We start from the raw sequence: 21767 nt of genomic DNA, 5'->3' as shown, positions 1-21767 counted from the left end.
GTTGTAGCTGTGATATGGATATAAATAAGTTTAGAAATATATTTAGTCATGCCCAATCAACCCCGCACAGATTTATAACAATAAATTTACATGATCCTAGAACACGGTATCGAGTCGGGTTAGGCACGATTTTTGGATAATAGCAGCAGGGAGGGCACGCCTCCAAATTGTCACCGACAATCGCGCATTTTTCTTTCGACGCGACAAAGAAGAAAAACATACCGGCGATAATGGGTAAACGAAGTTGTTTTTACGCTGGATACGCACTTTTTTTTAACGATTTTTTGTGTTTTCGTAGGAAGGCTTAATTTGACGAAACATGAGTGAATCAATTAGAGGCTGTTCGCCCTCTCTGCTGCTATCGATTACGGTCCGTGTTAAGAATATTTATCAATTTTTTTTTAGCAACACTTATGTTTTCTTGGGTAATTTAATGCTTTACAATGTTCTTAATCAGTGCCCAATTTCTAACATTTAGAACCTCTTAGCGCTTCTTAGTAATACTCATCGGCGTTTACCAAGACCGTTTTGAGGCATACCCGTTCGCAAGAACTTTTTGGGGTGTGAGGTGGGTGTTGTCTTCGTATTTTTAATATAAAATCTTTGTGCGTGCTCGTGGATTGGCTACATGATCTAATTTAACGCTTAAATAGTACACATAAATCTAAAAATGTACAAAGACACAACTACATATTATTTGTTACCAAACGGATAGATTTATCGAAGTCATAGCGTACGAGCACGTACCCGTAATTATTACGTACGCAATGATCTTTTCAATTCCTCATTGCTCTCATTATTGTTGTTCACCTTTGAATAGCATATGTACTGGTTTATTATACAGTACACATATGAGATGTATGCGATTACATGTACATTGAACGGAACGATCATACGAGAGTGTTCTGGATGTGCTCGTACAAAAGGATTATATTTAAAATCGCACAACTTGTTCTGGCATAAATGTCCCGGATTCTGATCCCATTGCCCGTATGATGCGTTCGCTACGTCCACAAGCGAACTTACTTTAAGCAGTCGAGAAGTTTAAGGTGATTGTGGTCTGATGGGTAAAAAGGGTTATGTGATCTTGAAGTGCATTGCTTATAATTTAAAACCAGCCCAACTGGAAAAAATCGATATCAATCACAACTTTTGATTTATTCTAAATATGTTTTACTGATTGTTGTAAGTTATTATAATTGTCCATGCGGAATTAGATTCTTTCCTATAAGAAAATATTCGCCCATAATATGTACTTAAATCGTGGAGAATTTTTAAATTGAAATCGGGACACCGACAGCATTTATGTATCATTTCATAAGGAACTCTCATTATCGGTAGGTACGGCTGTTCTAATTTCTGAACCCGCGTATATAACGCCAACACAGGATGAACAAGCGAAATTGTTAGTGTCCTATAAATTGAACAATTTGGACTTTTTTCAGGTATTTTCACTGAAGTTCGCTAGTCTCTTGCAATCTCACGAGGAAACAACTGTCAAACTACAAGGTAAGGCAATAGTTTTATGGTATTCATGTTGGAATTATTGTTTATATTTGTTTTTATTTTCTTTCAACAGAGTGATCTTTCTTGAATCTGATCGTCTATACTTAGCACTAACCGGCTTCTGTCTTCTGAGCATAACTTGTCAGTGTATTTTCTTTCCATAACAGAAATCAGATGATAATGTTGATGATGACGACGATAGTAATAGTAAGTGTTTCAGGATGATGACTTCACTTTTCACTGTTTTTGCATTCAAGAAAGACAACCCATCTTTAACGGTATCAAACAGGACAATGGTAGAAATTGTACAAACGTTTTCCATGGGATTTTAACGCTTTATTTGAACACTTTGGCTTTCAGTATTTTTCAGTTGCCAGTGATTATTTGAATAGAAAACATGTTAGTTTTTCATTGCCGACCCTAGCACTTTTATCACCCCATAATAAAAAGAAAATATCAACAATATATATATATATATATATATATATATATATATATATATATATATATATATATATATATATATAATTTTTTTGAACCTACCTGCCTACTATAACTTTAAAACTAGTTCAATAGGAAACAAATATTTTTGGCCAAAAAGGACTTGCATAGAGCATATAAAAAAATAAAGACATGCATTATTTTGCAGCATTTAATATATACACTTAATTGCTTAACTAAGGCATCATATTTTGTTTCACCTTACAATGAATGAAATAATTTGACCACAAAAATGAATTAATACATTATGATCCAGCCTCATACAAACCATATCTAACATCAAATAGAACTGCATTAATTTCATCACAAGGTCAACAATCAGTATACACTAATGTAAAATATTGTGAAAGGTGGATCAGAATTGTATTAAACCTCCCAGTACAAGCTTGAAAGTGTATATTTTATTTATTTCACAAATGTAGGTTAATACAGCTAATTCTGCATGCATTTTAAAATAAATATATTTCTTTTACAATCTAAATCAAATTTGCTACAAAATGGGTTGGAGGGTGAAGAACAATAATTCCATTTTTTCCTTTAGAATTTTACTATTTAATTGACTATTTAACTGAAGCACATAAACAAACGGTCCCAACTGAACAGTATTGGATTGACCACAAATTGAAAATGCACATACTATCTAATTAGTGAAAGAATTTGATTTAATTATGAGAAACCAGTCCCTATCCATTTTACATAGCGGAATAATGCTAGTTATCAGTTCTTTTTGTAATAATTTCCTATTTTGAATATCAACATTTCTTGATCATAGTATGAAATAAGTATTTTGTAATTATCCATCCATTTATCTGCATGTAGGACATAAATTCTGTGTACATGCAGAAAATTGGCACAAGTGGTGAACCAGCATATTATTAACATTATTGTTGTTGTTGCTGTTATTAGTATTATCAAAGTATACCTAAAATTTATTCTTACAAAATTGTAGCAGAGTTGTCTTTCCCGTTATACATGTACATTCCTGTATGATTCTGATTTGTGATCTCAAAACATCCATCGGTAGTGTCACCATCCTTAGCAGTTACATACAAACTTTAGATGTTTCAGTATGATTCATAATATCCATAGGTAGGGTTACCAACTTTAGCAGTTACATGCAAACTTTAAATGTTACCTTATGGCAGGAATGTTAGGCACATGGCAGCATTATATGCATTCCATGCTGTGATAAATAAGTTTGATCTGGTCAGCTTGGTTATACATTTGTCCATATTGAGTATATAGAATCTGATTCTAATCACTACCTGCAGTATCCTGTGCAAGTGGTAGTTCATAGTCATCCAAAAAGAAGTAAAGTAATTTCCGACAATCTGCATTGGTCCCAGTATGATAATTTGAAAAAGATCAGAGAACATAAAATTGAGCAGATTATATTTATCACAGGTTGACAAATGCTCTGGATTTTTCAGTTTACATTTTTCAGAATTGTCCAGGTAAACTATTGTTCCTTGAAGAAGCCATAAAATTTCATTTTATTGTCCCGTCAGTTTGCTTGCAAAATAAATTATCTGGTCTAAGCTTTGCAAAACAACTAAATTGGTTAGTTTTCCTCAAATGTTTGACACATTCATTATAGAAATTTGATTAAAATAAACACTAAAATTACAATCTCTTAAAATCTGTATATCCAATTTTCTGAGTTTGCTTGTATCCTCCAGCCTTTGGTATTTCAGTTAACTACATTGTATCAGTTTTGTAATAAGCCGATATCAGAGCTGAAAATTCATCAATCATGGAATTATGGATAATACTAGCTGGTTGCTATATAATCACAGAGATGTTATGATGAATGCTTCAATTCAGTATTGAGTTGCATATAACTCTCCCAATCATCCCCTATCCCTACCAGCTTGGACAAAACTTTTGAGTGTACAGAAGAAAAGAAATTTAAAGGAATGAAAGGAAACTATTGATTGCACTAATTATGGCTAACTGCAGGATCTTTATTGTACGCCCATACTAATCTGACAACAGGATCTTTATTGTATGCCTATACTAGTCTGACAGGATCATTATTGTATGCCTATACTAGTCTGACAGGATTAATATTGTATGCCTATCCTAGTCTGACAACAGGATCATTATTGTTAGTCCATATTAGTCTGACAGCAGGATCATTATTATAAGCTCATAATAGTCAGACTGGATCATTATTATAAGCCCATAATAGTCAGACTGGATCATTATTGTAAGCCAATACTAGTCTGAAAGTAGGATCATTATTGTAAGCCCATACTAGTCTGACAGGATCATTATTGTAAGCCCATACTAGTCTGACAAGATCATTATTGTAAGCCCATACTAGTCTGACAGTAGAATCATTATTGTAAGTCTGTACTACTCTGACATGATCATTATTGTAAGCCCATACTAATCTGACAGGATCATTATTGTAAGCTCATACTTGTCTTACAGCAGGATCATTATTGTAAGCCTGTACTAGTCTGACTGGATCATTATTGTTAGCCTATACTAGTTTGAAAGTAGGATCATTATTGTAAGCCCATTCTAGTCTGACAGGACCATTATTGTAAGCCCATACTAGTCTGACAGTAGGATCATTATTGTAAGCCTATACTAGTCTGACAGGATCATTATTGTATGCCTATCCTCGTCTGACAACAGGATCATTATTGTTAGTCTATATTTGTCTGACAGCAGGACCAATATTATAAGCTCATAATAGTCAGACTTGGATCATTATTGTAAGCCCATACTAATCTGACAGGATCATTATTGTAAGCCAATAGTGGTCTGACAGCAGGATCATTATTGTAAGCCTATACTAGTTTGACTGGATCATTATTGTAAGCCTATACTAGTCTGAAAGTGAGATCATTATTGTAAGCCCATACTAGTCTGACAGGATCATTATTGTAAGCCCATACTAATCTGACAGGATCATTATTGTAAGCCCATACTAGTCTGACAGGGTCATTTTTGTAAGCCCATATGTGTCTAACAGGGTCAATATTTAAAGCACATACACTTCTGACAGGATCATTATTGAAAACCCATTCTAGTCTGACAATGGGATTCTTGTTCAAAGTCCATTCTAATCTGTTTTCAGGACCATGAACAACCAAAAAGAAAAAGTCAAAATATTAGACACTGCGATTGATTCAAAAGGGACATTCGTGAGAAAAGAATCTCAATTCAGAAACTGGATATCTGGTAAATACAAAAGGCAGCATCCTTGCAAGACACTTATGTGTTTCATTGATATATAACTGATGAGAGGTGATCATTATGGATAGTTGAATAAAGATACAGTGATCAATACAAATAACACCCAGGTGCCATAAGCTAGCTTCCATCTTGTTCAAATTTTGATAACATCTTGAGTTTAAAATTTGATCATACATCATACAATGTAGTTCTCATATTTGATAAACTTCTGCAGGCTGAATGCCAGATCATGCCATTGATTTAACTATAATTTATTTTTGTCCAAAACCACTGTTTCTTTTAGCTCTGTTGGTCATAAATCAGAAGAGCTTATGGGATGATCTTTTGTCTGTCTTCCATCATTTGTTGTCTGTCCATTAACACAAGTTTGCTGTTTTGTCTCCTCTTAAACTAAATGGAGAATTGCCTTGAAACTGTATACACACATTCATTCCATTGTCATGTTGGTCCAAAATGAAAGTGGTGCTGCTTGGACATCCAGTATGGCCACCATGGTGGCCATCTCGAAAATTGTTTTCTTGCTACCCCTCCTGCATAAAGATCATATGAACATGGGGATTTCAATAAAAGACTCTTTATGAAGTCCTAAATTAAAACAGTGCAAATCTGAAGTTCAATAAGGCCACCACTGCAGCCATCTTGAAAATCGTGTTATTGCTACTTCTGGGTGGTCATAATGTCCTGTTGGTCCTAAATGAAACTTGTGGTAGTTATGTATCCAGTATATCTGCCATAACAATTATCTTAATAATCTTTATGACATGGGTATTTTACCAGAAGGCTTCTTACGATGTCTGCTTTGTCTTTAATGAAAATGGTGCCAAGCTGACATCCAGTATGTGTATCACAGCAGTTAATTTGAGAATCATGTTATTGCTCTAGAATAGCAAAGATGGATTCATCACTTAATTGAAAGGAAGAAATGGTTTTGCATTCCTGGAAATTCTTTTCACTCAGTAAAGTGTCAGTCGCATTTAGAGACTCTAGTTGTTTAATGTTATATTTACCGACATACCAAAATAAATGTCTATGGAAACTGAAAATAAGTGTGATAATTTTACTTGTGTGTAACTTCAGTTTCTGTCTGCTTAAGTATAATTCACATCTACTTTAGTTCATAAACAACCTTTGCCTTTGTCAAGATTTATTTTTATTTTTTAAGCTGATGGCTCGACAGCTTTCAAGGCAGAACCCAATAGGTACCACCTTTATGTGTCATATGCATGTCCATGGGCTAGTAGGGTTATCTTGCTTAGAAAGCTGAAAGGTCTTGAGGATGTCATTTCGATGGATGTTGTTGACTGGTTGATGGGGACCAAGGGATGGCAGTTTTCTGACAAGGTCAGTCTATTCTTTTGTTTGGCGTTAAATATTTTTTTGCATACAGAACATGTGATAGCTGCTTTAGGTCCTTTGTACATAAACAACTAAAGTGTTTATACATGTCTGATTTTATTTAACCAGATCTCTCACATGACCCTGTGAGATCTTTGAGGTTTTGGTAACAGTCTGTACAGATAATTTGAATACAGCTGTACTGGACTTCTGTTGCTTGTGAGTCAAATGATATTACAATCTTCCTCCATCTTTAATGAAGGTATAGAATCTTTATAATTTTGTTTCATATATACTTCGAAGCAATGTGCGTTACCGGAGGATCACTGAAGTATAGTTGTTGCGTGTTTAGGCTCTTTCAAACAGTAACAAGAAAAGAGTGAAGACAACAAGCTTTGTAGAATTTAACAAATAATTTAATTTCTTAGATAAACAAGGTAAAATGAGAAAAAGAACTTATGGTTTTATGAATCAAATCTAAACATAATCCAAGAATAATCCAAGAATTGAAAAAAATAGAAGTTCTAGTAATAAAAAGTCCTAATGGAACTGAGTTTGAATTCCAATGAAATCCAAAATGGAAGGTGATGATGTATGCTGTGGTCAGCATCATACTGATGTGTCAACAGTTCTTTGTTGAATCACAGAAAATTAATATTCCAGTCTTTGAATTCTGTGTAAATTTCGATAGCTGTCCTTGTTCAAGAATTAATTTTGAGCACAAGCATTTCCAGGTAAAAATAATCTCTTTGAGTCAAAATAATTTGAAGAAAACAAAATAATTAGCCCAAAAACTGGTAACAACATAAAATACCTGGATGTCTCCAGTGTTAAGGCAAGTATTGACTATTCTTTTTCAAAACATCAGTAATAAATCTAGCTACAACACAAAATAGATGCCCGGATGTGAGTCAATCCACTGGATAAACCTAATTGATACATGTTATTTGCCACATACTCCAAGTATGGCCCCGATGTCACTTTATGAATCTTACTTTGAGAAAGAATAAAAAATAAAAAAATAAAAATTTGTTTACTTCAACTCTTACTGGTTCTGAATCAAGGTCAGGAACTATGTCAGCATTAGATACAAAGTTTCTATTATTAGCTGTTTACAAAAACACAGTCAAGTCAAACAGAACTGAACTGAATTTCTGGACAATGTCAAATCCAGTAAAAAAAAGTTAAACTACAATACCATGCAATGGAATTAAAAAAGACATTTAAAACTAACAAACAATTAAATTAAATCAATTATAAATTAAATCAAATATACATAACACTTCCCCCCATTAAGAAAAAGAAAGATTTATATAATAAAGCTTTCTTTTTACCATAGATTAATTATATATGAAGTTATAAAAAAAATAACATAAGAAGAACTCATATGAATTATAAAAAGTGTACATGAAATAATATTTCTATACATGGGAAAGTGCATCTTCTATTAAATTGTCCTTTCCCTTCATGTGCCTGATGTCAATATTATATTCCTGTAACAACTAACTCCACCTTAGTAGTCTTTGATTTTAATTTTTCATTTTGCCGATGAAAGTAAGGGGGTTGTGATCTCTAAGCACAATAATCGAAGAAGGAGCTGAACTAATGTAAACTTCAAAATGTTGTAATGCCAGTATCAAAGCTAAACGTTTCTTCTCTATTGTTGAATAATTTCTTTGGTGCTTTTTAATTTCTTAGAAAAATATAGTACACTAGATGATCAACACTATTTTTGTCTTCTTGAATCAATACTGCTCCAACCCCAGCTTGCATGAACAGACAGTTTAAATGATTGGCTGAAATTTGAAGCTGTAAGAACTGGTGCTCTAAGTATGGCTTTCAACTTGTCAAAAGCCTTCTGACATTTTTCAGTCCAAAAAAACATGTTTTTCTTACTCAATAAATTTGTCAGGGGTTCAGCAATTATGGAAAAATTGGAGAAAAAAATTCCGATAGTATCCAGCCATACCTAAAAATCGCATCGTTGCTTTCTACTAACTGGCACTGGAAATTCAGAGATAGCCTTGACCTTAGCCTCTGTAGGTTTAACTTGTCCATGTCCCACGATATGTCCCAGAAATGTTACACAAGCATGTCAGAACTCACTTTTTGATAAATTAATTGTCACACTTGCATCATTGAGTCTGTCAAAGAATTTCCGAATTGTTGCTAAATGTTCTTGAGAGGTGTCATTGTAGATGATGACATCATCAATGGAAGCATCAGAATTATCTAGACCAGATGTAATCATGTTCATTAGATGTTGAGTAGTACTTGGCAAACCGTTCATCCCAAAGAGCTTCACTTTATATTGATAAAGTTCATCTGGAGTCATGAATGCCAAAATTTCCTTTGCTCGTTCCGTCAGTGGAATTTTCCAAAATCCTTTCAGAAGGTCACATTTGGTGACATACTTGGCATTTCTGATTTTACCAATGCAGTCATCAATTCTTGGTAATGGAAATGAGTCTGTTCTGTTTTAGTCACACTATTCACCTTCCTATAATCAGTACACTTTCAAAAAGTGTTATCTGGTTTCGGAACAAGTATACATGGTGAACTGCAGTCACTTTTACTGGGCTCTGTGAAATCATTCTCCAGCAAATACTGAATTTTTTTCTTCAAGTATTCCTGTTTGAGAGGGTTCATCCTGTATGGGTGTTGTTAGGTTTGGAATTTACAATTTCAACATCATGGAAAATTTTGTTTGTTCTTATAGGAACATCTGGAAATAAGTGCTCATATTCAAATAATAACTGTTTAAATTCATTCCTTTCTTGCTGTTGCAAATGCAAAAGTTTCTGGTCCAGATCATTCATAATTTCTGAATTCCACAGATTTGTCGCCCCAGAATCAGTAGAGTCCAATGATATTCCTTCACTTAAATCTTCACTTAGGGACAGGTACAACTAAATTCATTGCATGTTTAACCTGGCTATCTGTCTCAATATACTGGTACTCATTTAAATTATTTAATATTCCTCAAAGAAATTGCCTCTGGAAACCTTGTTGATGCACACATTATGGTAAAAAAGTATTGGTTACCTGACTTGGTCCTGGGTAAGGGACCATAATTTGGCTAAATAGTTTGTCAAATGCAGGAATAGGTTTGCAGATGAGCCCTATGTATCTTCTGAATGGGTTTTCCTATCATTTGACAAGTATGACAAGATTTACAGTATTTACAAACATCGCTTTTAATTTTTGGCCAATAGAAGTGAGTCAAGATGTTGTGATAACTTTGCACATGTATTCATCAAAAAGTCTAACTGGTCCCAGACGAAAACGGTGTTGCTCAGACATGTGATATGGCCACTACAAAAGCCAACATGACCAACTCCTGGGAATGCAACTATCAGATAAGTCAGGCGTTATCTGATTACAAAAAAATAAAAAAAGACTGCTGCATAAAAATAGTGGAAGAGTACTTTTTATCTAATAGTACACATTTAGTGAATAAAATGTAACATAACTTATGATATAACTATTTATTCCATATTTGTTCAAACTTGCTTTAAATAGTAAATATTCACATTGTCATGTCAGTGTGAGAAATGTGAGACTGACTTTGACACTGACTACGTCATGGAAATGACATGATAGATAAATGAAACTGGCCAGTTTTAAGAATGCAGTACAAATAAACACTAAATAAAAGCATTGATGGTGGTATGTACTGTGGCAAGATTTCAGGGTAAAATCTCTCAGAACATAAAGCGTTATCAACAGAACATAACCTCCAGCCATTTCTCCTTCTCAATTTTTTGGCTAGCCCTTAGGCAAATACCTTTGAAACCTGAACTTGCCTGAGTCAGATCGAATTTGAGCTTGTCCCTGGAGTCAGGCAAGTGGATTTGTAAATTCCTGGCATGGGGTTTTGACTAGAATGCTTTATATGGTGTCAGGGTGGTCCTGAATCAAAATGATACCCACCTGACATCCAGTGATATCAGTAAAGTGGCCATATTGAAAAATCTTGTTATTACTCCTTTAGAAATGGTCATACTGACATAGGTTTTCAACAAAAATGTCTCACAGAAATGGTACCTTGCAGACAGTAGGGCTGTCACAATAAGCATATTCAAAGTCTTGTCACAAATTCAGCTGAATGGATGGTCATATTGGTATGGGGATTTCACCAAAAGTCTTCTAAGGGTGTTTATCTTATCCTAAAGGAAAATGGTGCTGATCTTAAATCCAGTACAGCCATCTCAGCAACTAAGATTAAAATTACATGTATTGCTCAAGAATATCAGAATGGATTCAACACTCAGTTATTTTGAGCAAATGATCTTATCTTGAATTCCAGGAAATTATTTTCAGATAGTAGAGCTTCAGTCCCTTTCAGAACATTTGGACTAAAACTCACTAATATCATATGATTACAGTCCTGAAACAGGAGTTGAATGGATTCATATTTTTATTTATGGAAAGTTCATCTCTTTGCTTTACATAGTTTTTTATAGTTAATCTTTTGTGAAGTAGCCTTTACTGGTACAGTGTTTTACAGTTGCTACTGCTCAAACTTCTCAACTTACTATAACTCTTAAATGTTTATCTGAACATATTTAATGAAGATTTAAGATAATCACAAAAAGTTCTTTCTCTGTGGCAGGTGGAGGGATCAACATTGGACACTGTCAATGGCCGCGAATACCTGAGCGAAATCTACCTAATGGCAGATCCAGGTATTTGATTATTTGTTAGTGAATATATTAACACTCTCTGTGTGAACAGACATAAAAGAAACATGTGCAGTGCATGTAGGCTTTCACAGTTCTGATAAACAGACAAATCAGTGTTGATGGGCAAATGTTCTCTTTCCAGACGAGAGTAAGAAATGTACCTCATCAGCCATAATATGGTTCTATCATCCTGGAATATCACTGTCTTTTTTATGTTAAATGATCAGCAGAGATTGTATTAGTGTATAATATGATCTTGTTTTTGGAAAGGCTGTAGTTATTATTTTATAAAGAGTACACTGTACCTAGGAACCTAAAATTTCACAAACTTACCACTAATTCAAATACCAAAGAAAAGGATGCATAGCAGCCAGGGAGTGGTTTCTGCATTATAAATATGTATGTTTTAAAATATACAAAACATGTGTTCTTCATTAAATATCAAGTTCCAAATTCTCAAAACATATGAGCACAAAATTCAAGTTCAGACACAAAATCTAAAACAACAGGTAGGCTACATATATTTGACTGAGGTGACTTAAGTGAAAAAAATCTCTGATCATTTTATAATTCAAATCCTGTTTGTGTTAACTTTACAGACTGTCAAGGTTTGATGAATTCAACCTTGATATCGAATGTTTCAAAGTGTTTTGAGAATGCAATGACAACGCAAGAAGTATAGTTGAATTTGTCCTACCATTATGTCCATGTTTTATGCTAAAATTGGTTGATAAAACAACACTGATGTTATTGTTTCCTTTCAGAATACAGTGGCAGAAATACTGTACCATGTCTTTGGGACAAACAGAAGAAAACTGTTGTCAATAATGAATCCTCAGAAATCATCCGCATGCTGAATTCAGAATTTAATGCATTTTGCAAGACCGAGGAGCAGCGAAAGTTAGACTTTTATCCAAAGCATCTGCAGAAAGAGATAGATGAAATAAATTCTTGGATTTATTCGTAAGAACGCAGTTGGCATTTCTATAACAAATACAAATAAATACAGATTGAATAAAGGCAAAATTTCTCATGAAGAAGCTCCTTTTAGACTTCAAGATACCAAATCAATTTGTACGTATCACACTTATCATGATGAAACAACAGTCTTTTGTTATGACACCAAATCAATTTGTACATATCACACTGATTGTGATGAAACAATGGTCTTTTGTATGACACCAAATCAGTTTGAACATATCACACTGATTGTGATGAAACAATGGTCTTTTGTATGACACCAAATCAGTTTGAACATATCACACTGATTGTGACGAAAAATGCTCTTTGTATGACACCAAATCAGTTTGAACATATCACACTGATTGTGATGAAACAATGGTCTTTTGTATGACACCAAATCAGTTTGAACATATCACACTGATTGTGATGAAACAATGGTCTTTTGTATGACACCAAATCAGTTTGAACATATCACACTTATCATGATGAAACAACGGTCTTTTGTTATGACACCAAATTGATTTGAACGTATCACACTGATTGTGATGAAACAACGGTCTTTTGTTATGACACCAAATTGATTTGAACGTATCACACTGATTGTGATGAAACAACGGTCTTTTGTATGACACCATATTGATTTGAACATGTCACACTTATCATGATGAAACAACGGTCTTTTGTTATGACACCAAATTGATTTGAACGTATCACACTGATTGTGACGAAAAATGCTCTTTGTATGACATCAAAATTTTTTTGAACATATCACGGTGATTGTGATGAAACAATGGTCTTTTGTATGACACCACAGCAATTTGAACATATCACACTGATTGTGATGAAATAACGGTCTTTTGTATAACATCAAATTGATTTAAACATGTCACACTGATCATGATGAAAAAATGGTCTTTTGTATGACACCAAATCGATTTGAACATATCACACAGTTCATGATGAAACAACAGTATGACACCAAATCGATTTGAACATATCACACTGATCGTAATGAAACAACAGTTTTTTGTATGACTCTAAATCAGTTTGAATATATCACACTGAACGTGATGAAACAACGGTCTTTTGTATGACACCAAATCAATTTGAACATATCACACTGATCGTGATGAAGCAATGGTCTTTTGTATGACACCAAATCGATTTGAACATATTACAGCGATCATGATGAAACAACAGTCTTTTGTATGACACCATATTGATTTGAACATGTCACATTGATCATGATGAAACAACGGTATGACACCCAATTGATTTGAACATATCACACTGATCGTGATGAAACAACAGTCTTTTGTATGACACCATATTGATTTGAACATATCACACTGATCATGATGAAACAACAGTCTTTTGTATGACACCATATTGATTTGAACATATCACACTGATTGTGATGAAACAACAGTCTTTTGTATGACACCATATTGATTTGAACATATCACACTGATCATGATGAAACAACAGTCTTTTGTATGACATCAAATTGATTTGAACATATCACACTGATCATGATGAAACAATGGTATGACACCCAATCGATTTGAACATATCACACTGATCATGATGAAACAACAGTCTTTTGTATGACACCATATTGATTTGAACATATCACACTGATCATGATGAAACAATGGTATGACACCCAATCGATTTGAACATATCACACTGATCATGATGAAACAACAGTCTTTTGTATGACACCATATTGATTTGAACATATCACACTGATCATGATGAAACAACAGTCTTTTGTATGACACCATATTGATTTGAACATATCACACTGATCATGATGAAACAACAGTCTTTTGTATGACACCATATTGATTTGAACATATCACACTGATTGTGATGAAACAACAGTCTTTTGTATGACACCATATTGATTTGAACATATCACACTGATCATGATGAAACAACAGTCTTTTGTATGACATCAAATTGATTTGAACATATCACACTGATCATGATGAAACAATGGTATGACACCCAATCGATTTGAACATATCACACTGATCATGATGAAACAACAGTCTTTTGTATGACATCAAATTGATTTGAACATATCACACTGATCATGATGAAACAACAGTCTTTTGTATGACACCATATTGATTTGAACATATCACACTGATCATGATGAAACAATGGTATGACACTCAATCGATTTGAACATATCACACTGATCATGATGAAACAACAGTCTTTTGTATGACACCATATTGATTTGAACATATCACACTGATCATGATGAAACAATGGTATGACACCCAATCGATTTGAACATATCACACTGATCATGATGAAACAACAGTCTTTTGTATGACACCATATTGATTTGAACATATCACACTGATTGTGATGAAACAACAGTCTTTTGTATGACACCATATTGATTTGAACATATCACACTGATTGTGATGAAACAACAGTCTTTTGTATGACACCATATTTATTTGAACATATCACACTGATCATGATGAAACAACAGTCTTTTGTATGACATCAAATTGATTTGAACATATCACACTGATTATGATGAAACAACAGTCTTTTGTATGACACCATATTGATTTGAACATATCACACTGATCATGATGAAACAACGGTATGACACCCAATTGATTTGAACATATCACACTGATCATGATGAAACAACAGTCTTTTGTATGACACCATATTGATTTGAACATATCACACTGATCATGATGAAACAACAGTCTTTTGTATGACACCATATTGATTTGAACATATCACACTGATCATGATGAAACAACAGTCTTTTGTATGACACCATATTGATTTGAACATATCACACTGATTGTGATGAAACAACAGTCTTTTGTATGACACCATATTGATTTGAACATATCACACTGATCATGATGAAACAACAGTCTTTTGTATGACATCAAATTGATTTGAACATATCACACTGGTCATGATAAAACAAGTCGGCAGATGCTAAAATTGGCTAAACCTATTTAAGTTCAGTATTGTCTGTAGAGCTGAAAGGACAAGAAAAACAGAAAGTAATAGTTCTGACAAAATTTATGAAAATGATGATGAATATATTTTAATTACATCATACAAACTGACCAGTAAAATTCAGTTTGATTCTTTTCTTTATTTTGTCTTTTAGTCTGTTTTCCAAGTGTGATTTCTTGAACTTTACATAACATAGCTTACATTACCAAAACATTTTTAAAAGATTATATTGAAGACAAACAAGAAACGTCAACAAAAGTCATTAAAAAAATTTGTAAATGTCTGCAAGAAGTCAAAGTTGCACTTTTCCTTTCCTCACCACACCATATTTATAACTTGTTCCTGTATACAATTTTTAAGATGATTTACAGCATTATTGACCTTACTTTCAGAGACATAAACAATGGGGTGTACAAATGCGGTTTTGCTCGGTCACAGGAAGCTTATGATGAAGCAGTCCACCAGCTATTTCTCTCTCTTGACAGGGTAAATTAATAGCAACTGTCAAAACAGAATCTGTCATTGGTTTTCTGACAAGAATAATGTTATGCAGTTTGAGCCATACTATCTTAGTCAGGCATGGGGTTGATTACAGGTGCTTGATTATAATTACAATTACAAGTTGTTTGGCACTGATGATATACATTATGAATATGCTTTATTCGGAAACCATGATTATGATTATGATTACATGGGATGATTATGATTGCTTTATATTTTTCAATTCTTTTTTTGATCCAGGCTAATATTATACATTGCATAATAAAAAACAAATTTTTTAAAACTCTTTGTAAATGTTTATTGACAATTATTTACATACAGATTAGCATGCCAAATGAGCACTACTTAGCACTGTTTACATCACATTCACATCAGCAGTAGTTTTAGTTGTTACCATTGTTGGCTTCTATACTCATCTTAGTAACTGGACTATTCCTCAGAGCAAAATGCTAAATTTGCTTAATAGCCTATAATGTCTACTATAGTAATGAAATATCTGTTATATAATTTGCGCTTGCATAAATTTACATAAAATAACATGTCTTTATGGCTCATCCATTTCTAGGTCAATCAGTATCAGCAACAAGTTGAAATAAACTAGTTGAAACATAATAAAGTTTAAGGTTATTTTCCAGTAAAAACAGCCATGTAAAGTTATGCAAACATAACCATTTTTCTATGTTATTCATTTGTTTTGTCTGTGTATTGTATTTGCCTTTGAAAAATGCTCATTAAAGAGTCAAAAGTGCTCAGGCTAGTTAAATACTAATTTTGCACTGTTCATTGTCAGTTTATTGTATTTATTTTAATCAATCCCTGACAAACGTGATCCCTTGCTGGATCCAGTGCACTTGAAAGGATTGTTATTTGCCATATGATTTGTATTCATGTATATATAAAACAATCTGGAATTCTGTTTTATATTCCTTATCTTCCTTTTCACATAGTATTTCATCATTGATTCTCCCCACCCCACCTGCACATACAGATAGATGCACACACACACACACACACACACACACACACACACACACACACAGACACACACATCAGTCCATGAATGGAGTTCTCATTGGTGAAATTTTCAGGTGCAGAAGCTTAATGTGGTCAACTCATGAAGAATAAAAAAAGTTATTAAATTTTTCAGGTCGAGGAAATACTGTCAACGAAGCGTTACCTTGTTGGAAATCAGATGACTGAAGCCGATATACGACTTTTCATGACACTCGTCAGATTTGACAAAGTGTATCATGGTCATTTTAAGGTATTTATTACTGATAGATACACATGCAGACTTCACTCAGGCAAAAATAATGTTCTCTTACCATTAAAAAATGGCTACACATCAGATAGAGCAATTTACGTTTTCTTTGTAGAAATGCTACCACATCAACATAAATTAATAATCATCACTGATGAAGAAATTATGATTATTTAAAAGTTGTGGAAAATTGTGAAAACTTTGCACTGGAAATTTCTCGTAAACATGCAAATTTTGCATGGAAGTGTTATGTAATGTAACAGATGGTATACAGTTACATACCTATCAAATTTTTTTAAAGCCATATAGGGAGATTGAATAAAAAAATTGGGAGATTGGGACTTAAAATCAGGAGGTTTTTCTGTGGCATTTTTTTAAGTGCCGGTTTCAATACATATTGACATATCTTCCAGGTTTAAAGGTGAAATTGGGAGTGGGGTCTAGTGTCCCTACCCCCGTTGTCGCTAATGTGCGAGCGTCCATGGAATGCACCATTTTCTCCTTTGATGTGCCTTATTTTCCCCCAGGATGTTCCCCTCTTTTCATATTCAGGTCAGTTGTGGCAAACCTTCACAATAGCTAAAGGTTAGCATAATACCAGCATAACTAATTAACAGTTAATCCGTATTACTGCATTTATCTTATGAAAAAGACTGCCCCTCTGACATACTTCAAAGAAACCATGTTCTAATGTGTGTGTGTGTGTGTGTGTGTAATCATCATTTGAACAATTCAAATCTGCAGTCACAAGTTACCGTACATGTGGCAACTATTTTTCCCATGTGCTATATCCCACCTTAATTCCTTAAGGTCAATGTGTAAGGCATGTAACGCTGTTTAATAAATAAAATATTTATTCTGATTTGTTCTTAGGGGCACATATGCTGTGTGGTATATTTTTCATTACCATCTTTTAATTTAATTATGGTAATTAAAGTTCATATATATATATATATATATATAGTACAGGAATGACAGGTGTTGACTGTTGTAAGTTTCTTTTTTTGGGAATGGAGATGCTATTTTGCTTGTAGAGACAATTACTGAATTCATTGGACTGAAACTGATGACAATTTTATTGTTGTGATTTATTATTTTGACTATAGTATTGTTGTATGGCTGCAAAAAATTGAAATTTATGTGACTTTTGTTTAAACTTGATCAGTTTAATGAAGAAAAAATCCTTTTAGCTTGTTATTATTTCATCATAACAATATTCACAGGTGATAAAATAAAACATGTCTTTGTGAATTGCATACAGTATATCTATTTATGTAGGATTTTTTCAGAAAATGAAAATCAACAGACATAATGTAATGATTAAGAGTTCTTCGCCAAAAATCGGGAGATATTATGAGATCAGAAGGTAGGCGTGGAATGGCCCCAATAATCAGGTGGTTTTTTTCTCCTGGCATGAGAGTTGACATACAATTACTGTTTTTGCAACTCCATATACCTTATTCTAAAACTTATTTTGAGTTTAATCTCCGTAATTCATTATACACTTGTGTCACTTTCTTGAAGTGTTGGAGGTAATTGTCACCCATGATCCCGTAGTCATAAAATTTCTTCTGATCTAAATGGTTGTAATAGATACTGAAGGATTCCTTCTGGGTAGAATTAATTACGTATTCCTTTTGTTTCCTTTTCTGAGACTCCCCCTCCCCCCAATCTACAACTTTGGATACTTTCCATCATTGTTTTAGTCAAATAAAAATGCTAACAGCTGTATATTCCAAACTTCAGTGCAACAAGAAGATGATCAAAGAATACCCTAACATGTGGGGCTATGTGCGGGATATTTACCAGACTCCTGGGGTCAGTGATACAGTCAACATGGAGCATATTAGAAAGCACTATATGGTGAGGGTTTGATTACTGAATGAGTTGTATGCAAGGAGATGAATACTATATATATATATATATATATATATATATATATATATATTAAAAACACTTAAAAAGTGCACATTATTGTATTGGAACAAGTTTATGACACTATTGAATAGATTTGGGCTTGTTTTAGTTGTTAGAATTAACTATGCCTTTTATGACATATTTTTCTTAAAGTTATATAATGAATTTATTGATTAACAGTGTATTAGACGAAGGAGAGAGAGAGAGATCGAGATCTATAGTTAGCATTGTAAAATTTACATTTTAAAGTACTATAAAAGTATTTATTTTTCTGTATTGCATTGAAACTGAAAACAAAATGCAAATGAGACCTAATGTCTCTCCATTGTCTTTGCCATCTTCTTAGGTAAGCCAGGAGATGATCAACCCATACAAAATTGTTTCCATTGGACCTGATCTGGACTTTAATGAAAAGCACAACCGCCAGAGTATGAAGTGACATCTTTACCCTGTTTCTTAAAAGTGAAATTGAAACATTTGCTGCTGCCTTTTTAGGAAAATGGGTTTATACAATCATTAACAAAATGACATTATATGTCCACACTGTTTGCAATTTAGGTTTTACAGAATCATACAAATAGATTTTTGTCTTTAGATAGTGTAGGTACCAACTGTTTGATGCATATCATGCAGATTGGTTTGCAACATTAATATCCATGACACTTGTCAACTCTGACAGAAACAAGGACCAGTCTTCTCCCATTATGAAGCTCATTGGTTGCAATGATTCCTGTTTATATTATGTTGGGGGTCTTCAGCATTACCTTGACATGTCTAAAAAGTATTATTTTTCCAAAGAAAAAAAATCATGTCTTGCAGCAACACCACCTGGGTTCAAATAATATATCCTCCCATGATATAATTTTGTTTGCCTATTCTTCTGTCAGGCAAAGAGCATGTGTTGTCAGGATGGCAGCACCAGAAATATGAAATAAGGTAGTTAGGGGGAAAGTTGAACTCATCATTGTTTCAGTTAAACAGCATTGTTTCAGTTATTGTAAACCTTGTACACATTTAGAAATGTTTGTAAATGTTGCAGCATTAGTCTGATGTCAGTTATTCATAAAATCAAGGAATAGTTTGTAGACTGATCTGTCCACAACACATCCGTGTACATTTTAGATATTTACAGATATTTCTCATGTCTCTTGAAGGGATGTTTTAGTAGCATGCACAGGATATTTCTGGACCAAATCCTATATTTAATGACTTGTAAATTAATGTAGAATAGCACAACCAGATGTCCAGTTGCCATTTTGAATTTCATGTCTATATACAGCTATTACCAGATACTAGTAAGTTCTATTAACTGTATGCTGGTGTGTTCTGGACAGATTTCTATGCAGCAAAATTGCAGATTTTTATGAACAGGTAACATCAGACCTACGAATCGTCTCTAAGTATCAACACCAGTTGGGGGTTGGGGTTGGGTTGATTTATCAGACAAAGTAAAACCCAGAGAGCAGGCTCAGCTTTATACTGGAAGCTCCAGTATTGCAATTAGGCATGGCTACTCCATCCTGTTCCCAATTTCATAGACCTTCCAAAAAATAGTTTTTTCTTTGTTTAATAGGTTCTTTCAGTATTAATTTAAGATTTGAAAAACATGCTTAAGAAAATGTGTCAAAGTTATTCATCAAAATGTAAGAATTAATCCCCACCAAATTCTTCTCCCCCCATGAATTGGTTTTGAAAGAGAACCTAACCAGTTCAATCCAAAAAGATGGCCAGTGTTTTAGTAAAGGCAGTTTTGTACATCATCCAGTTGTATCTATTTTGTATTACTGTATAATATGTATTTGAAGTGTTATAAACTAATAAATGGATTTCTCCAAATACAGTTGTTATGTCTGATATTTTCTTGGAAACATCCAACATGGACCAGTGGAGTGCCCCTGATTTCTTTCTTTTTCAAATACTTCTACATTAATCTTAAATCTAATAACAAGTGCTGTATGTGTGTATTGCTTATCACTTCTACCAGTAGAATGTGTGTATTGCTTATCACTTCTACCAGTGGAATGTGTGTATTGCTTATCCTTTCAACCAGTGGAATGTGTGTATTGCTTATCACTTCTACCAGTAGAATGTGTGTATTGCTTATCACTTCTACCAGTGGAATGTGTGTATTGCTTATCACTTCTACCAGTAGAATGTGTGTATTGCCTATCACTTCTACCAGTAGAATGTGTGTATTGCTTATCACTTCTACCAGTAGAATGTGTGTATTGCTTATCACTTCTACCAGTAGAATGTGTGTATTGCTTATCACTTCTACCAGTAGAATGTGTGTATTGCTTATCACTTCTACCAGTAGAATGTGTGTATTGCTTATCACTTCAACCAGTGGAATGTGTGTATTGCTTATCACTTCTACCAGTAGAATGTGTGTATTGCTTATCACTTCTACCAGTAGAATGTGTGTATTGCTTATCCATTCTACCGGCAGAATTATGATTTTTACCACTAGTACAGTATGTGTGTATTGCATACTCATTAGAAAGGGATGTACCTGTAGAGTGCTTTGATTTTTAGCGATAGGTGTTCATTATACTTTCAAACTTTACTTTTAATTGGCAGTGTGTATTCATTATGATGCTGAGGTGACATTAAAAGTTAATACAAACATAATCCAAAGGTAAATAGATGATGGAAGAATTTGTAGTCTGTTGTGTGCTGATGAGAGTACTTACAGCATAATTACAGCCTTTTTATTGCTTTTGTTTCTGGAAGCTTCAATCTGTACAGTAACATTTTAAAGTAAAGTAAATTTTACAGCAAATCAGTTCATCATATAATGAAATAGTAACAGTCATTTGAATGTATTGTCATCATAGCATATGCTCTTCATCGTCTGAGTTATAGAATACAGATTA

At 33.6% G+C, this 21767-nt stretch overlaps 1 protein-coding gene across 2 annotated transcripts; it reads left to right on the top strand.

Annotated features, from left to right (window-relative positions):
- Nucleotides 1-939: 939 nt before the first annotated feature.
- On the top strand, nucleotides 940-20731 carry LOC149786204 (uncharacterized). 2 transcript variants are annotated; one of them, XM_089976570.1, is made up of 10 exons: nucleotides 940-1049; nucleotides 1446-1509; nucleotides 5099-5202; nucleotides 6380-6558; nucleotides 11168-11240; nucleotides 12002-12200; nucleotides 15605-15698; nucleotides 16861-16977; nucleotides 18721-18837; nucleotides 19238-20731. In XM_089976570.1, exons 3-10 carry the CDS (start codon nucleotides 5103-5105, stop codon nucleotides 19328-19330), a joined length of 972 nt encoding a protein of 323 aa, XP_089832696.1. In that variant the 5' UTR covers nucleotides 940-1049; nucleotides 1446-1509; nucleotides 5099-5102; the 3' UTR covers nucleotides 19331-20731. The 2 variants fall into 2 exon arrangements, with proteins under 2 accessions (XP_089832696.1, XP_089832695.1); XM_089976569.1 differs by lacking the exon at nucleotides 940-1049 and having other exon boundaries at nucleotides 1354-1509.
- The last annotated feature ends 1036 nt before the right edge of the window (nucleotides 20732-21767 follow it).

This window comes from Sinohyriopsis cumingii, chromosome 12, assembly GCF_028554795.1.
Source record: "Sinohyriopsis cumingii isolate HCF-2022 chromosome 12, ASM2855479v2, whole genome shotgun sequence".
Taxonomy (NCBI): Eukaryota; Metazoa; Mollusca; class Bivalvia; order Unionida; family Unionidae; genus Sinohyriopsis; species Sinohyriopsis cumingii.
The sequence above is the reverse complement of the archived record's forward strand: the minus strand, read 5'-3'. Positions and strand labels throughout refer to the sequence as shown.